The following is a 19,916-nucleotide window of genomic DNA, read 5'->3' as shown; positions in this document are numbered from 1 at the left end:
CATGGTAAAAAGTACAATGAAAACATTATTATGAAGATAGTTTCCATCATTTCCCCCCTCCTTACCATGATGAATTTCATATTCTTTGGTTCCTTGACCTTTAAATACTGCTAGACATGGCTGAAAAATGTAGAGATTACTACAGATGTCCGGTGCAGAGGAACAGTCAAATTTGCCAATCTAAAGTAGAAAAACAAGGTTCAACTTGAAGAAAACACAATGTATCCATTCAACTGTTAAATATCCATAAAGATAAGTTAAAAATACACTTCTCTAACAATACAGTTTCTAAAAGAAAGTTAATAGGTCATGAAAAGAAATAATTCACATCTAACATTGGAATTCAATTTACTTAAATCTGAGAGAAATTTCTAAAAAAATAGGGAGCTAAGAAATCTACCCCTCTAAAAATGTGGATATTTATATAATCTTGGGGAGAGAGTGAATTTTTAACTTTTTTAAAAAAAGATTTATTTATTTATACAAGAAACTGGGGTACAGGCCAGAGGCGCGGGAGGGTGAGAGAATTCACCAGAGACAGAGTGGGGAACAGAACAGGCAGACTGAGAACACTGCTGAGGGGAGCAGCAGGTGAGGCAAGAGAGGCCATGTGGGAATCTCCCTGGCCGGTTGGAGATGGAACCTGTGCTGCACAGGCTGAGGATAGCTTCACAGCGCTGTGCTCAACCTGCTGTGCCACCAAGGAGGCCTGAGAGTGAATTTTCAAAGACAAACCACAGAAAAGGCCAGCAATCTCATAGTGTCGGGGGATAAAACAGCATAAAGAAGACCAACAAGAAAAAGGTAAATCAAGAAAAAAAACTTGTAGTATTTAACACAGAAGATTCAATAAGAAAAAAAAGAACAGGGCCTCCCCGGTAGCGCAGCAGGTTGAGCACAGTGCTGTGAAGCTGTTCGCAGCCTCTGCAGCACGGGTTCAATTCCCGGAGATACCCACATGGCGTGGCAGACCTCTCCTGTTGCACATGCTGCTCCCCTCAGCAGTGCTTTCGGTCTGTCTGCCTGTTCTGCTCCCCACTCTGTCTCTGGCGACTCCTCTCACCCTCCCGTGCCTCTGGCCTGTACCCTAGCTATTGTATAAATAAAAAATAAACCTTAAAGTGAAAAAAAAAGAACATCCTACACCAGGAGAAAGAAAATGGGCCAGAGACATACATAGAAAATAGAGAAGGATTATGATTTGTTAGTAATCTTGAAGACCATCTTCAACTCCACGAGAAAGCACAATGATATGTTTTTAACATTACTTTTGGCATATCAAAATGGTAATGAATCTATAAAAAATAATACTATGGTTGGCACAGATATGGAGAAATGGTCACTTACATGTTGTCAGTGAGAATATAAATTGATAAACTTTCTGGAGGATTCTGGTAATGAAGACAAAAACACCTTTAAAAGAATATAACTTCGCACCAAAAAAATTCCTCTTACTGCATTTTTAGGAGTATTTTTGATTTAAAAAATGAGAAAAACAAGTCATTAGTAAGAGGATTTATTTAACGATTATTGTATAAACGTATAGCAAAATACTACTTAGACTTCAGTGGTAATGATGTGTGTGTGTATACCGGCAAGTGAAAATTTACAATATTGTTAAGTGGAAAATTTTACAAAGATTACAGTGAGTCCATTTTTTTAATAGATTAAATAATGTATATTGGATTCTGCCGTGTATTGAACTCTATGCTAGGTAATTTCACATAAAATTATCTATTTCTGACAACACAGACCTATTTACGAGAAAGCTGACATTATAAAGTGGTTGAATAAATTTAAAGAGCTCAAATATTATAAATAGGGATTTAAGTCACATTTCCTCTGACTCCAAAGACACAGGGTAGAAAATTTTAGTGAGATTTTCAACAATAAACTTTACTTTTTCTTGTAGAATAAAATGTAATTGAGTTGTTCCTCATCTCTGGGGTGGAGTTGTGGTAGGGAATGCAGTGAATCCATTTTGATTAAACAGCACACATACAGACATACACATATATGGACAACTTATTTATTAGAAAGGAGTCAAGAGAACAAGAGAATATAATAGAGAAAGAAATCTATTGGTCTTAGGAAAGTAGGGATCTGACTCAAACAGCAAGAGAACAAAAGCAAAAAACTACATTAAACTGAAAAGCTTCTATACATTGATAGGAATAATTATCAAAATCAAAAGAAATATTACTGAATGTAAGAAGATACTTGCAAATCACATCCAATAAAAGGTTAATATCCCAAATAGATAAATTCATAAAACTCAATAAAAACAACCTGATTAAAAGGGCAGAGGATCTGCACACATACTTTTCCAAAGATGACACACAGATGGCTAACAGGAAAAGATTTTCATTTCTTATCAGGGAATGCAAATCGAAACAACAATGAGATATTTACCTCATACCTATGAGAATGACTATTATTCAAAAGACATGAAATTAGTGTTGGAGAGGATGTGGCGAGAAAAGGATTCTCATATATAGTTGTGGGAATGTAAACTGGTGTAACCATTATGGAAGTCATAGGGAGAGTCCTCAAAAATTAAAAATAGAAATTCAGTATGATCCTTGTACTTACCCAAAGAATTACAAAAAAAACCCCAAACAAACCAAAGCACCACAATTCAGAGAAATATGTATACCCTTCATGCTCACTATGGCACTATGTACAGTAGCCAAGATTTGGAAACAATCTATATGCCCATTCACAGATTACTGGAAAAAGATGTGGTATATATACAAAATGGAACACTACTCAGTTATTAAAGGAAAAAAGACAAAATGTTGCATTGCAACAACAATGCAAGATCTCAGAGATATTATGCTTAATGACATAAATTAGAAAATGGCAAATACTATGTGATTTCACTTATATGGTATAAAAACAAATGAATAAAACAGATTTTTATTAGACTATAAAACCAAATTAGTGGTTATTAGAGGAGAAGTGGAAAGGGGGTGAGTTAATTAGGTAAAATGGGTCAACTGTATGGTGAGAGACACAATTGGACTTTTAGTGGCAAATTATGTAGTATATAAAGATGCTGATTTATAAATGCACAACTAAAACAATGCAAACCTCCTTCAGTAAAAAACAAAAATCCAGGCAAAGCAAAAACACAGAAGTTTTCAATAAGGTTTCAAATAAATACAACGAAAGTAATTCTTAACCTAGCTTCAAGTAAAGCTATTTTTGAAATATACATTAAGAAAATAAAATAGTAGAAGGCAGACAGATTGCAATTTCCTTACTTGAATATGTTCATTTTTAAGTAGAGTTTTTAGCTTCTTCAATTCAGGATTATTTGAATTTTCATTTTTTCCAAAATGAAAAAAGAGGAGCCACCGATGATGAGCCAAACGATCCTTAAAAGTCATTCAAAAAAGTGATAATGAAAGAGAAAAGTCAGCGAGGGCAAATTCTAAAGATTCTATTCATTATTTCTTTGACTTAGTTGCTTTTAGTGACCCTATTTATTACTTCAAAATGTTAGATAAAACCCATTTTGATGCTTATTTGATATAATGCTATGTAAATCTATTCTACATTACAGGAAGATTTTCTATAAATTAAAGAGTATAAATTACAAAGTCTTAGAGGACTGATCCAAGGGGGAAAAAAAAAAGGTTTTCAATAACATAGTTGTTTTTAAAAAAATTTTTTTTAAAAAAAGATTTATTTATTTATTTATACAAGCACTGGGTACAGTCAGAAGCGCAGGAGGGTGAGAGAATTCACCAGAGCCAGAGCGGGGAGCAGAGCAGGCAGAAGTTCACTGCTGAGGGGAGCAGCGGGTGCCATGCGGGAGGACCCTCCTCTGGTGGCCAGGGAGCAGCCGGGGATCAAACCGGCGCTGCAGAGGCTGCAGGCAGCTTCGCAACCCAGCGCTCAACCACTGTGCCACCGGGGAGGCCCTGTTTTTTAAAATTTAAATTATTGCTTTTTAAAAAAAATAGTTGGGCTATGGGTAAGTCAGCTTTCCCAGGTTTAACACAAAGTTGAGTAAAAATAGAGACATAGAAGCCTCTGGGATCAAAAAATAGAAAAAAGTAATAAACGGTATTTTTAAAAGCAAGAACATAAAGTCCCAAATTTGACCCAAAGTTGGCTTGTGGTTAAAATCTTGCCTTTTTCTCCTGAAACTGACCTACAGGACAGGCTAGTTTTCCAAAACTAGAGATCTGCCCTGAAATTTCAACACCAACAACTCTAATAACTAGATTTAATCTAAGCAGACTGATACAGTTCTTATGAAACTGGTACTTTCTCTTGAGTGATAAATAAAAACACTAATTTTAATATGCTTAAACCTAGAATGTTGTCAACATTTATTGCTATTTCTTTATAAACATGTTACCTCTAGAGTGTTTGCCGAAAGCAGTTCAAAATCTGGAAGATTATGCATTATTTCCAAATATATTTCTTTAGCATCCAATGAATTGAGAAACTAGAATAAGAGAATAATTAATATTGTAATCTTTTAAGTTAATATCTATTTGACTTTTTTCTAAATTCCATAAAAGAACTTAGAAGGAAAAAAAGCACAAAATTAAGCATTTTTCAAGTTATTTATTCCAAATCTTTTAAACAATAAAGCATATCATTTTGGGTAAGCTATTAAAAATTGGACTATGTCTTAAAAATGATATAAAGTCAATGCCATTATTTAGGTGTCTGATTACCTGAAATTTTCATTAACTATGCTGTATATTCTGTGATAATCCTCTTAAGTTTTGAATCATTAGGAAAAATGACCATTATGTTCAGTTTAATTTTAATGTTAACCATGTTTTAAAGAATGCCAATGCTTTATAAATTCTTTAGTATTAAAAAATTAGAGTATGTCATGACCCTAGAAACTTTGTATCACAACCAGTAATTAGTAGAAATTAAAAACTTATAACTGAAATATTGGAACAGATCTGTTTTCTACTACAGAGGTTTTTTAAAAAACATCCCCACACCAAACCACACCCAAGGAATTTTGCAGATACAATGATAAAGAACTTTATATTTTCAACCTAAGTCCATGAAAACACAAGTGAAAAAGGCACACCTCCCTTCTAACAAATCTCCATTATTTCTGTCCATAATTTATCCCCAGCATATTTTTCTCAAAGATTTCTCCTTGATGGTCTAATTCTCAGTGAAGCTAGTGTTACTATAAAGAGTGAAGAACAATGATAACATCAAGAAAATATGTATGGGGCTTGAATCAAACAGATTTAATATACACCTTTAATTATGAGCCATCTATGTTTGACAATTCAAACATCACTTGAAAGACCCATGATTCCACTAAAAATATATAGAAAATAGCACAGTATTTATAGCTTATTGTGCTCAAAATGGAATGCTTATATGGACAGAAACAATGGATAACATAAAAGAAAGTTCAGTTTTTCCAAATTTTTTTTAAAAGATTTATTTATGTGTAAAAGAATTGGGGTCTAGGGCAGAGGTGTAGGGGTGTGAGAGGATTCCTCAGAGACAGAGTGGGGAGCAGAATAGGTAGATCCACTGCTGAGGGGAGCAGAAGGAGGCAAGAAAGGAGAGGTCTGCTGTGCCATATGGGTTAACTCCCTGGCCAGGGATTGAACTCACGCTGCAGTGGCCAGTGATAGCTTGATAGTGCTAAGGCATTAACCCCAGCACCACCAGGGAGGTTCTCCCAATATTTTTCCTTAATATTGAGTTTTCTGTATTTTTAATCAAAAAAACTGTAGCATTAATAGTCTCTCTTTTTTAAAACATCATTTTATTATTATTATTATAATTATTAGTTTTGGCATAGAAGAACTGGGGTATAGGCCAGAGGTGAGAATATTCACCAGAGACACAGGGGGAGGAGGATAGGCAGATCTACTGAAATATACTGCTAAGGGGAGCAAGCAGCGGGCGAGACAAGAGTGGTTTGCTGTGTCTTATGTGGGTTAACTCCCTGGAAGGAGATAGAATTCAGGCCTTAGCTGTGATAGCACTGAAATTTAACCACTAGGCCACCAGGGAGGCCCCAGAATTAATATTCTTAAAGATCTATATGAAATGACTTCATTACCAAACTGTTTAAAGTACCAAAACAAATCTTTTATGTATCATCTCATTCACTTTAGCATATACATATGAAAATTTTACTAAAAATACTCCTATAGCAATTTATATAAATATGTAAGTACTTGATCCACTAGAAACTCATTAAAAAATTCATTTTTTAGGAGTACAACGTATTAGTTGTATCTATAAAAAATTCTGTTTAGCCTTTGAATTTAACCTTCCAAACATATTTAACTGGTGTACATTTTTTAAAACTTGAATGCTTCTTAGGAGGGAAAAGATTGTTCAATTCATCAACCCCAGTTATTACATTTCTATTATCACTCATGTTTCCTGTCCAAGATCACATCCAAATGGCAATTTTATATTTAAAAAAAAACCAAATATCTCACTATGAGACTGCAGCACTGAAGGCAAAGTTTAGATTAAGTGTTGATGAGGGTAATCCTCATGAACTGATGGCAGGTACACAAGTTTTCTGTAGGGCAATCTAGTAATACAAATTGAGTTAAAGCTGCTATCTCATTCTAAACAGATAAAGATGAACAAACGAGAGTGTTCATTACAATACTCTAGGATCCTAAAAAGTAGTAACAAATATCAAGAGAAGAATGATTAGCTATGTCACAAGTAGTCAAGGGTTAATTCTTCAGGGATTAACGATTACTATAGAAAAATACAGACATCTATTATTTGGCACATAAAAACACTTGGTAGAGAACTAATGTGCTAGAGTGTGTTTAGGATATGTCAGTGAAAAATCCAAACAAAATTTAATGTGGGAGAAAAATAATGAAAGTGTAAATAATTATAGCACATGTTATGAAGTGATGAACACTCTCACAGATTATGGAAAGCTTTTAAAAACAGTTATAGATTTTCTTGATGAATTGGGTATAGTGTAGAGGAAAAAGAATGACTCCAATGTATTTGTCCTAATGATAAAGGATGAAGTTTTTAACTGAGATGGCAAAAAGTGTGTGTGGCAGTAGATTTATCAGGGAATGTCAGTATAATTATAAATATGTAAGTTCAAGACATCAATTAATGTCCCAGGGAACTGTTGAACAGGCAGTAGTATACACATGTCTGGAATGGAGGCAGAGGTCAAGGCCACAGCTAAAATTGGAAAATCAGCACATAGTCTTAAGTTTTATTTTCTTTTGGGGTTCCCTAGGGATCTATTCCAATCATTTACCTCAGCTCCTTGACAACTAGCTTAAACCTCATTCTCCTTATTCATCAGGGAGGTAAAGCTCATAATCCAAACAAAATAAATGAAAACCAGAGAAAATACATCTAACCTCAGAATGCAATTTATATCTTCAGTGTTTAAAGTATAAAAGTTTATAAATAATCCTTATAGCAGATTGAATAAACTGAAGTAAGATTAAACAGAATTCAGAATATTGATTCTAAATAATTAAATGTTCTATAATCTGATGTATAAACTGATTTGTTTACTTGCTCCTTTTTAACAAAGAGATACATTATGTTTGACTGTGTGCCTGCACCTTTATACATAAAGAAATTAAAGCAATTCATACCAGAATACTGCTTTTCTCTTTGTTATTTAAAGTAGCTCCAGGAGGAAAATAGGCAGTAGTACTTGTTGTAATATCCAAACTTGTACAAAGGTTGTCCTGGGTGGCACAGTCCATCCAGCCTACATTAACAAGACCATCCTATGATGGAAATAAAAAATGGTTGTATTGTAAGTGGAAGAAAAAGTAAAACGTATTTAGTTTTACTCAGCAAAACAACTTTTCTCAACTAAAATATATTTAAAAATAAAAAATTATGTGAAAAAAAAAAGATCTGTACTCTTAAAAGTAAAAAAAAATTCCTGCGATCAGTACATTTAAAACTATATAATAAATGCAAATCATGTGAAATTACTTTGCTTTTTATCAACTATTAAAAAATCGAAAAGAAAAACAACTTTTCTATTGTAAACTTAAATTTTTAAGAGCATTCAAAAAAAATAAATGATGCAGATTTGAATAACATGATTGATAAATTCGATCTAACATAATAAAAATTATACCTAAAATACACAGAAAATCTACTTTCAAGCACACACAGAACTTTCACAATTTCATAACTGACAATTCTAGGCCACAGAGGCAGCTTTAATAGTGTTAAAGTATTAAAACACATAAACAATTCCTCAATCATAATGCAATGAGATATAAACAAAGATTAAAGTTTGAAAATGACAGTAAGACATATAAGACATATACACAAATACATGAAATCTGGTTAAAGATTTCACAATTAAATTATAGAATATTAAAAAGTGAACAATGAAAGTACCATTCATAAAAATTGCTAAAGAATTTTGAAAAAAATTAGAATATCAGGAAAAAAAAGTGAGTTAAGTACTTAAACTATCAAAGAAAGTATCTAGATTCAATTTTTAAAAGTGTTGCTTAGCATGGTGATTTAGTTTTATAAAATAATTGATACTTACCAACATGCCACTAAGCCTGAGACGTGTCTGTGAAGTCAAACAATCTAGGGGGGAAAAACTTAAGAAGTAATTTCAGCTTTACAAGTCTAAATTTGCTTTTGCCTTTCCCCCAAACAACTGTGTTATGCTTTTTTTTTTGTGGGACCCTCGCCGGTGGCTGGAGAATGAACCGGCACTGCTGAGGCTGCGGGCAGCCTCGCAGCCCAGCGCTCAACTGCTGCACCACCACGGGAGGCCCACAACCATGTTGATTCTAAAGCAAATACTTGAGATCTACTGGTAAATATTGAGACTTATTTATTAGGTAGATAATGAGGTGAAAGTCTTATTCTACACACGTGCACACATACATGCACACACATGCATACACACAATATCTCTTTTATCAATTTTTCATTTCATTTCTTACTTTTGCTTCCTAGAATTTTTAGTTAAAGAGAAAAGAAATCACATACTCTCAAGCATCTCTTTTGAGATCTTATTCTCAAATCTCTCCTATCAAAAATTCCCCTTATCAAAGAGCTATGATATGGGGAAATAAAATGTAATACATCTATTTGATAAGAGTATGTCAAGGGTTCTTAAAATACAATTTAAAAATAGCTTCTTCACCATTTTTATGAAAATTCTATAAATATAAATGCTCGAACACAAGACAGATTCAGAAGGAAGGGAGCTAGAGTATCAAAAGCTTATTAAGGTGGGCCTCCCCAGCCAGTGGTGCAGCAGTTGAGCACTGGGTTGTGAAGCTGCCCACAGCCTCTGCAGCGCCAGTTCGACCCCAGGCTGCTCCCCAGTCACCGGAGGAGGGTCCCACATGGCGCGCAGACCTCTCCTGCCGCCCGCTGCTCCCCTCAGCAGTGTGCTTCAGTCCTTCTGCCTGCTCTGCTCCCCGCTCTGGCTCTGGTGGATTCTCTCACCCTCCCGCGCTTCTGACTGTACCCAGTGCTTGCATAAATAAATAAATAAATAAAAATAAAATAAATCTTAAAAAAAAAAAAGCTTATTAAGGTAAAAGTAACCTACCTGAGGTAAAAGAATGTCATAGTTTTAAAGTCCCCCCCCCCATATGTAGAATGGACAGAAATCTATGCAGCACACCAAAATGAACAAACCCTCTTGATAATAAACTAAGATTAAGAGTGAATTCTGCTATAAGGCAATACATTCAAGAAAGAAGCATAAGACAGAGGAGAAGTATGAGAAATAGGTCTATTTGGGATTAAACAAAATGCATTGATGAATTGGGATAATTTGTTAATACTGATGCAAATTTTTAATCACTTTCAATGTGTGAATAGGATTTACAGTGTGTACTCTGGTACAGAGGGTGCTGGATTTCAACTTAATTTACTGAAGGAAATGGAAGTTGTCATCTTCAAATATTTACTTTTATGAGGCAAATGAATACACATTTTTTTGGTATGTGTACATGAACATGAAGAAAAATCTGTAATTCCAAAAAAATGTTGTTTGGGTAGTGCTGTATTGCCAATAACTAATTATTTTTGTAGTATATCCATCATTAACTGAAGGTACAAGTATTATAAGTTCAGTAAAATGAAAAACTTGTATCAACCAACCACAAAACTATAAATGATATCTTAGGAAATTAATTTTAAAATCTTTTATAAAAATAAAACAAATATTCATTAAACATTTTAATCTTGGATATAAACTATTTGCAGTGCTAAAAATACTCAATTATGGTAGCATACCTCTAAGACTATTGCTTCATCAAGAAGTATAAACTTTGTTTATAACATTAACAAGTTCTGGTAGTTAATGTACAGTTTGGTGAATATACTAATAATGCTATTTTGTATACTTGAAGTTGCTAAGAGAGTAGATGTTAAATGTCCTTGCTATAAATAAAATAAAAAGATGGTAGTTATGTGCCAGGATGAAGGCCTTAGCTAATGCTCTTGTTGCAATCATCCTGCAACATATTAAGAGCATCAAATCAATACATTGTACACCTTAAAGTTAGACAATATTTCATGTTAATTTATATTTCAATAAAACTGGAAAAAAATGAAATATCATGGTTTAAAATTTAATGCCATGGTTCTTATAACAAAACAAATAAAATTACCTCCTCCTTTGGAACAAAAAGTGATCAGCCAGCCAATACCAGCAGCAAAAGCAGTTTGTATGGAGTTAACAAAATTTCCTTAAAAGAAAATAAAGCAGATTTCTGATCACCTATTACTTGATAATGTAAATAGCTGTCTAAATGGTTTTTCCTTTTTTTATCCCCTTCCAACTCACTGAATAGTATTCAGGATTTCCTAAAAATCCCATTAAGCATGTCAGATTCCATCACTAGCTCTCCATTTTCTTCATCACATAAATCTAAATTCATAATTTCATTAAGAAAGAAATTCAAATGGTCCAAACAAGGCCCCTTATGAGCTGAGCTTTGTCTACCTACTCAACTAACCGTATTTCTCCCTCATACTACTGCACCCCATTACTGCCAGTTTCCCAAATACAGTTATCTTTGAAAGCTCCCTCTTCACTTTTATGACAGATTGGGTCTCATCTCATTCTAAAAGTATTTTCTAGCCTTGCCTCTGTTCCCCACCTAAGTTCTAGTTTCCTAAGCTTATTTATGATAGTTGCTACCTTGGATTTTAGTGGTTTACTATCATCTTCCTTGATAAAATGAGGTCCTTCAACACAGGTATGACATTTTTATTACTGCAGCTTCATATGATTCAGAGACTAACAGGTATTCAAAAAATGACATGAATATTCTTTTAGATGTGAATATGATCATTTCATGGATAGTAAAGAGCAATTAAATAAACTGCCTAAAATTATTGATGAATTAAAAACGAAAATTAGAAGACTTATTAAACTTAAAATTATCTGAATACGCATGAATTTACTGATATAGTGTACTTTTAACAGCAACTAAATATTAGTTGCACTTTTAAAGTTGCCTTTTCATTTGTTCCAATCTCATATCCATTTCCCACATCTTAATTGCTTCCATATAAATATAATTCATTTGTTAAATGCCCACTATTTAGCAAAAATTTGAACCAATGATACAATTCCCTTGTAAAAAATATGCAAGAAATACTTTAAAATTTTAAAATTATGATCAAAATGTTAACAATACCACTAAAAAACACCAATTTAAGAGAACAGAAATGAAGCAAATTAAGAAAATAAGATTACCTGTCCATAATTCTGTCACTGTACTTTTAACATGCTGCATGGCGAAACTCACTAAACTTTCTTTTGTTCTGTCACCATGATATTTTATTGCAGCCTAATTTTTTTAAATAAAAAAAGAAACATCTTTTACTGTCAAAATTCAATGAAAGTAACAGCAAGTACATTTGACTCTACATTATTTGTGCATATTTTAGTTAAAAAATCTTAAGATTTCACAATAGCACTGCATATTTTCAAATAATATGCTAAGAATCTTAATGATGCTGATTCTGTGGAAGATATTTTAATATTTTTAAGTCTTAATTTTAGTACTAAAATTTGGAAGAAAAAGGATATTATTCCTGTGTATTCAACAGGTCAATACCCATAAAATGTTTGTAAACCAAAAAATACATTAAAAATGTTAGTTGTTATTTATCTGAGAAACTGTAATTGGCAAAAGTTTAATACTGAAATGGAGCACACTCATGTAATATCTAAAATATTCATAATATAATCTCAAATGTTTATTAAGACTAGAGCCTTGTTAGATTGCACCTAAGACCTGGAACACTTCAAAAATTCCTATATTGTGTTTTCCCTAATTATAATGTTTTACAAGCTATAATAAAAAAGCTAACAACTTCTTACCATTCCAGACCTAAAAATGAAAAGGCTAGGATAACTGTTGACTCCTTTCATTCGGCAAAGCATTCTGTCATCGCCACAGTTAACAGCTCCAATTCGAAGTAATCCATCCACTTCTTTAGCAAAGTCTCTCCACTATGAAAAAAAAAAAAAATATGTATTTCTCTTATAATTTTTCTCCCCTCAAACATTCTTCAAGCTACATTCTAAAATAAGTAAAACCATATATACTGAAAGTATTTGATAATTATTTCAGAACCAATGTTATGAGAAAAAATCCTAACATATTAAAAAATAGAAAATTTCAAATAACACATCAATTAGGAATAATAATGCTTTAATAAGTAGGATGTAAAAAATATATACCGTAGGAGCTAAATCATGGCAGTGTGAACATCCTGGGGAATAAAAGTTCACAAACCACAGTTCTCCAGAATTAACAGCAGCATCTAAAAGACAAAAAATTGAAAGAAAATTATTTACTAAAGATTAGTGTATATTTTAGTTAAAAAAATTTTGAGATCAGAAAGTTATATTATCTACCATATTGCCTTTATCATTTTCTATATATGAAGAAAACATGTTTAACAGAAAAAAACAAAAGAACCGTTAACCTAACAATGCCTTTTTCAAAGAACAACTCTCTAAACCTATACTTGAGTAAGAAGCAGCCCTGAGCTATAAGAAACACAACATGAAGATGTAAAGATGTGACGCAAAAAGCAACAAATAAACCTTCTGTGTTTGTGTGGGTGAGAAAAACAGAGAAGTAGTGAAAGGAGGCTGAAATTTAAGCTCTACTACCATCTGTAGGATAGGTTAAATATGTAAATTCTGACAGCTACTTTAAATTCAGAAAGAATGAAATAGAAGATTGCATGATATAGAAAGGACTGGGGATTAAAATAAATCTTTGCTTACAGGACATTTACCTTAGAAAGCTGTGTTCGTGAAAAGTATTAGACCAAGGTTTTTAACAATGCAGTGAATACCTATTTGCTAAATCAATAGATCTACACACCACATAATCTCTAGCCAACAATACATTATACATTACTATCTATAAGGTGAACTTGCAAGTAAACAAAATTCATTTAAAAGTTCTAACACTGTAAGGATGTGTACTAATATCCAAGGCAAAAAAGTGAAGACAATTTACTTGTTAAAAGTTTTCATATAATTCCATATCAAGAACAATGATTAGTAATTTTTAAATAAGAACTTCATAAATCATAGTAAGACACTAAAACACACATACTATTCTAAATATGTATTACTGGTTTGGGTTAACGAGAAACATAAGACTTAATGCTCACATATTTCAATCACAAGACAGATCTATGGGGGAAAATGTGCATATTACAGGCAAACTATATAATTTAGGATATTATCAGCTGTTCTTTGGTAATGTTTCAAAAGTCTGGCAAACAGATCACTTTACCTAAGTGGTCTAAATAACAACCAACTTTACTTAGACTACCAACTGGTACTAAATGACGTAAATTTTTAATAGATTTAGTATAAATTTTAATAGAAATGGAATTAATTCAATAGCTATAAGTAATGAGATGGTTATTTATATAATAAAAAGCATAATTAGATACTATTCATAAATCTAACCCTTTGCACTCTGCTGTCCCCTCTGGGGGACATTGGTAGCGAATGTCCAGAATGGTTCGGAGTGCAAAGGGTTAAAAATTATGTACAACTGTTGGTGGATTGCAGACTGGCCCATCCCCTATGGAAAAGAGTATGTAGGTCTCTCAAAATATTAATAGATCTACATATGACCCAGCAATTCCACTCCTGGGTAACTACCTGAAGAATGCAAAAACATTCATGCCTATGTTCATTGTATCACTATTTACAATAGCCAAGTTAAGGAGGTAAATTAAGTGTCAATGACAGATGAGTGGATTAAGACGTGGTATACACACACACACACACCCTCCCCTTAACTATCAGATGAAATTTTCACATTTGGGCAGCATAGTTCGGACTGGATGGGATTATGTTAAACAAAATAAATCAGAAGGAAAAAGACAAATACTGGATGATTTCACTCATGTGTGGAATATAAAGAAAACAAAGGAACAGACACAATTACACCAAAACAAACCCCAGAATTGAGGTTATCAGAGGAAGAGTGTGTGATGGGGAGTAAGCCTAATGGAGCATGAAGGTGGACTATGGTTGTCTTGCTGGTGGGTATGATGTCATATCTTTAAGAGGTGTGAAACTACATCCCCTGAAACATATCGTGTTATACACCAGTTAAAAATTTTAAATAGACTGAAAACACAACAGCATTTACATAAAATTAAAAAATATGATTTAAACAAATGCCCCTATTTCACACAAAATCTTCTTTACAGTGAAAAAATGTCTATCTTTTTACTGTTTTCATAGAGCACTTCAACTTTGTGCCCAGCTCCACTATTGTTGAATAAGGTTAAAGATATTTTTAATATTGTTATCAAAGGTAAATGCAATGTTCCTACATATGATGCACTGTCGTCCATAATAATTTTTAAGAATCATGAACGGTATTGCCTTGTCTAATTATGCTTTTTTCTTTTATTATGTAAATAACCACATCATTATCCTAATTACTTATTGCATAATGTTTCTGCAAACATTCTGAAAGTTTCTCAGAATGCTTCTGAGGAATATATTTCAAGATGCAATTTTCAGCTTTTAAAATACACAACTACAACTAATGTCTGTTTATTTCTATGTAACTGTAGCTAACTTCTTCAACTAGAAAATGCAAGAAAAAGGGGAAAGTTACTTTGAATCTGCCTTTAACTTCTCAAGCTTGTCTTCAAAAGGATGCTCATATGGTGTGGGTACTATTGACAACAACAAGCATGAGTCTGACCTATAATTTAGAACTTCTTTATAATGTCACTTTTCTGTGACATTTAAAAAGAGATTATGCAACATGTTGAATGGGAAGGATGAGAAATTGTTTTAAAGCTTACAAAGTGAAGTTTATTCACATTTTGTCTCCTAGACTATAGTTGAATATTCCAAAGTTCCACTCCTGATAAGAGAGAACTAAGTACTTTGGACTAACTCTCTCATTACAGATGTAAAACTGGACAAAATATAGAATTCTGTTGAAAGCATCATGTTATCAATGCAGAGAAGAATTAAGGGGTCAAGATAAGGGAGAAGATGGAAATCAAAGGGCAATGTTTGTTAATTATAGATGAGGTAGTTGATACGCAAGAACTGAGCAGAGCATTCAATAGATTGAGCTGAGAGAGACATAACTAGAGTTAAGGGCAGATATAAGGACCCAGAGAAATAAAGAACTGGAAAGTGACCAGTCCTCTCAAAGTCTAAAGTTCAAGCTTTTGAATCATTTCATCTGTTTGGATAAATCTGATCTGAGATTGTTAGTGACCCTTGTCAGAAGAAAACAGAATTCATCTCTGGAGGCAGTGAACATATATGACTTTAAAATAACTGTAATTACGTAAATAATTAGTTATACTAAAGACAAGACTTAAACCAACAGAAATAATTGGTAACAGAGACCCACAACCAAGTAGGTTAAGGTGGCATTTTAGTAAGACCAAATGATAGTTTTATCTGTGCTGCCTATCTTCCCTCAGCTTCTTCAATTAAATTTCATTATCAGTTTGTTTTAGGCTAGTAATACAGAGGGGAGTTTTAAAGATCAGCTGGAATGATGGCAATTATCCATCAAGCTAAACCCTAAACTACCATTTAGGGTTCTTTACGAACTACTAGCAATTCTTAAACTTTTCTCCAATGGTGACACATCTGAAAAAGTTTGAACTCATGTGTAATATAGCCATCAGGAAAAGTCTCTGATTCTGGGTGAACTCATGGATTAGTTAGCTTGTAGGTTTTGTTTTGTTCCTCCAATTCTATCTGTAATTCCAAGCTTTTCTGCCTCAATGGTCCACAAAACACTTACTAATAGATAGTAATTAACCACAGAGGAAGAGCTATAATTTCATATAGCTAAACGCAATAAAGTTAGGATTCTTTCAGATTGTGAAATGGGTATTCTGTCTGCTAGTATCCCAAATGATTCAAATTTTTCTCCACTTCCTTTATAGGGAAGTTATGTTTTCTATTTATTTTACTTGTCCAAATATTTATGTACAAGACTTTTTAACAAAGTAATGTATTGAATAGCTACTTAGTCTGCGCTCACCAACATGAAGAAAATAAGAACAAAATGTAATTCTCCCTTTGAAGGAAACTGAACAAAAATCAGTCACTGATACATATCTCTTACAGTAACATGAGAAATATACTATATATATCAGCTAATATGCTACTTTAGTTTTCTAAATTAAATTGTAATATAGCAAAGTAAAACAGAAATTCGATTTCGGGTAAAATATATTGGTTTGAAGTAGAAAAAGAAAAAAATATATTGTATTATATCTGTACAAAATTTGAAAGAATGAGAAGCTAGCTAATCCAGCATTTAACATGTTCTAAAATACAATGGAAAAGTGAGAGATCTGTGTCTTTTGTATTCTTTTTTATATAAGTCACAAATCAAACAATCTATTTCTGAAATAATCATATACTTATCTAAAACTGGAATCCAAAAGCTCTGGAACTAGAATATTTTTGCAAGTTGGTATAAAGTTTACCTGGCATCCAAACCTGTCCTGAACTGAAACATTGCTATGTATTATTTTTACACCTTTTATTTAGAATACATACTTACACATTTCTGTAAGAACATACTTTGTTAAGAACTGTTTAATAATACAGTATAAACGATATTACCTTGTTAAAAATCTAAAAAATTTCTAAATCTAAATATATTAATCTCAAGGGTTTTGTAAGAGAATGCTCTTGGACTAGTTTTAAAAGTCATATGCACACATACCAAATTCTCTTCTATCCAATGTTATGATTTCAGGATCATCATCATAAATACCTAGTTTTAAAAGTACATAAAATACAAAGTTAAATCACCATAAATTTAAATTACCACATGTTACTTTCATTTTAATCAACAATTGCAATACTAAACCTCACAGTTAAAAAATATACTATAAACTAAGAGAAAAACCAAGAGTAAGTAATACCATTGACAATACATTTAAAGAATGATCAAAAGAAAAAAAAAAATGATCAAAAGATAGTCTCCTCATATGAACTGTCATGTGTATGTGTTCCCAGAATTCTAATTTCATTTCCGCAAAAATTATATAATTATTAACTTTATATTTTGAATAATTATAGAAAATTATAAAAATAGTAGATTCCCACGCACTCTTCACTAGACTTTCCCTAATGATAACATATTATGTAGTTTTAGCAAACACTTTAAAACTAGGAAACTGGTACATGTACATTACTGCTAACTAGAGACCGCACTCATTTTTCAGATTATGTTGTATTATTTTGAACTGTTTTCTACTGCTCAAAGTTTTATAATTCGAATTTTACACAGGTAGACACAAACTCATTTAGTAAATATATAATTTTATCTACCTTAAAACCATGTGAGAAAATGTCTCATTCTATTAAAACATCCAAATATTATTATTGACAGATACAGACCAGGGGTCAGTAAATTTTTTCTGTATGGCCTAGCTGGTATTTTAAACTTTGTGGGATATATGGTTTTTGTCAGAGCTACTCAATTTTACCCCCGAAGTGTCAAAAAAAAAAAAAATGTCATGGACAATGTGCAAATAAGCATAAATGCATCCCAATAAAACTTTATTGGGGCAAATCACATGTAGCCTGTGCAATGTAGATTGCTGACAACTGATAGAGACTATCAAGATGTAGTGAATAGACTTGAACTACTATTTTGAAAATTCTTAAGAAACAAATACCCCAGATATAAATTTATTTTATTTAGCCTAACATAAAAGCATATTTTAGTTCTTAGCCTGTACTTGAGTCTAATTAACAACTAAGAGAAATATTGCTTATCTTACATTCCCTTTTGCCTTGATACCTGTGTTTATTTTCCCCTCCCTTTATTTAATTTCTTTTCTCCCTCTACTCTAGACTCATTTCTTTCTTACTCCTATCAGTACTTTAAACTGTCATTAATAAGGGTTCCTTATGAAAAGGATGAAATTTCTGGTTACTGCTACTGAATTGAAACTTTAGCTTTTTTTCAAAGTACAATGCTTTAAAAATGTTGAAAGACTTCAATATTTAACTTCTAAGGTAAGTATTTCCTAATTAACTAGCAAGTCTATTTTAAAAGTATTTAAGATTTCACTAAAACACCTTCCTAACTGTGCAGACAGTTACATATCAGCTGACTTTAGAGCTCTGCTATCATGTTATATTAAAAAGTCAGGGTGAAACATTAAGAAGTGAAACAAAATTAACTTTCTAAATTTGCTCAAAAAAAAAAAAACACCCCACAAGAGTTTCATAAGGAATATTATATATCTTACCAAAATCATAACGATAATAATTCCAGCTTTCATACTGGCCTCCTCCTTGATTATCTGCAAGTCCCTTCTCACCATATTTGTCATACTTTTTCCGCAGATCTTCATCTTTGAGTACTTCATATGCTCTATTTATTTTTAAAAAATCACTATGTGCATTTGGATTATTCTATTAAAAAATATTAGATATAACAGTTGTTTCAGATACATAATCACATCTCTTCAGAAACTATGTAGATTCAATCTAATCCTGAGAGTTCTGGGAGAATACCAAAATAAGGAATAATACAATATGAAATGAGATATTATGGGTTGAAATATTTTTAAAGAACTACTACCTTAAAAAAAAGTGTAACAAGTGAGAATACCTCAAAAAGTTGTAGATATAATAACTATGTAAGTTATTCTAAGAAATGTGAATGAAAAAAAAAACCCAAGTTCTTAACTTTGTAACTATTATGTTATCCCTGAAACAATTACTAAAAAAAAAAAAAATCAATTATTAAATCATAATTTAAAAAAAGGCAATACAAATGATTAGGTAATTAAATAAGAATTAAAATCAGTAACAACTCAAAACTGGATTGGAAATGCTTGTAACTGTTTCGAGAGGTTTTTGAAGTATGTTTTCACATAAATAATACTGAGTTTTATAAGGTCTATCACTTTCACTTAGAAAGTCATTCTGAAATTTTAAATAAAATCTGAAAAAAAAAAAAACTTTAAATGTAAAAGAATGTAGGTCTCAGGGGAAGATTACCAACTAAGATAGTTCTAGAGAAATACCTCTAGCTCAGCTTATGCAATCAAAATAAAACAGTCTTAATAATGTCAAGAAAAATTAAATTACAAAAGAATTAAAACTAAGTTTTCAAATATCATATTGGATATGTAATCAAATATTTATAGTTGGAATTAACTGAATTTGGCTAGTCTCTATGACATCTGTAATAAATGATGGAAAATTAGTTAAGGTAGAGCTGCATTTTTGGTTCTGGAATTCTTTCACACTTAAAATAAAAAATTTTTGCTTCTTCTGTTTTTCTTACAGAAGATGAATTATGATTTTGACATGTGATTGTTTGTAAGTATTTTGAACATTTATTTTTTAGTACCTATCAAAACTTAATAAA

The 19,916-nt window shown here is 32.1% G+C and overlaps 1 protein-coding gene across 1 annotated transcript in view; it reads right to left on the bottom strand.

The window, feature by feature from the left end:
• The window catches only part of DNAJC10 (DnaJ heat shock protein family (Hsp40) member C10), a gene marked incomplete at both ends in the record, with an annotated part of 32,534 nt that overhangs the window by 12,379 nt on the left and 239 nt on the right, over positions 1-19,916 (bottom strand). The window contains 11 exons of the mRNA XM_084259091.1: positions 66-180; positions 3,267-3,380; positions 4,373-4,462; positions 7,617-7,754; positions 8,543-8,586; positions 10,638-10,715; positions 11,732-11,825; positions 12,362-12,493; positions 12,725-12,807; positions 17,247-17,297; positions 18,787-18,952. Of these exons, the coding sequence (XP_084115217.1) occupies positions 66-180; positions 3,267-3,380; positions 4,373-4,462; positions 7,617-7,754; positions 8,543-8,586; positions 10,638-10,715; positions 11,732-11,825; positions 12,362-12,493; positions 12,725-12,807; positions 17,247-17,297; positions 18,787-18,952 (1,105 nt within the window). The remainder of the gene's footprint in view (positions 1-65; positions 181-3,266; positions 3,381-4,372; positions 4,463-7,616; positions 7,755-8,542; positions 8,587-10,637; positions 10,716-11,731; positions 11,826-12,361; positions 12,494-12,724; positions 12,808-17,246; positions 17,298-18,786; positions 18,953-19,916) is intronic.

The sequence above is a fragment of the Talpa europaea genome (genome assembly GCF_964194135.1).
Source record: "Talpa europaea genome assembly, chromosome: 1".
In the NCBI taxonomy this organism is placed as follows: domain Eukaryota; kingdom Metazoa; phylum Chordata; class Mammalia; order Eulipotyphla; family Talpidae; genus Talpa; species Talpa europaea.
The sequence above is the reverse complement of the archived record's forward strand: the minus strand, read 5'-3'. Positions and strand labels throughout refer to the sequence as shown.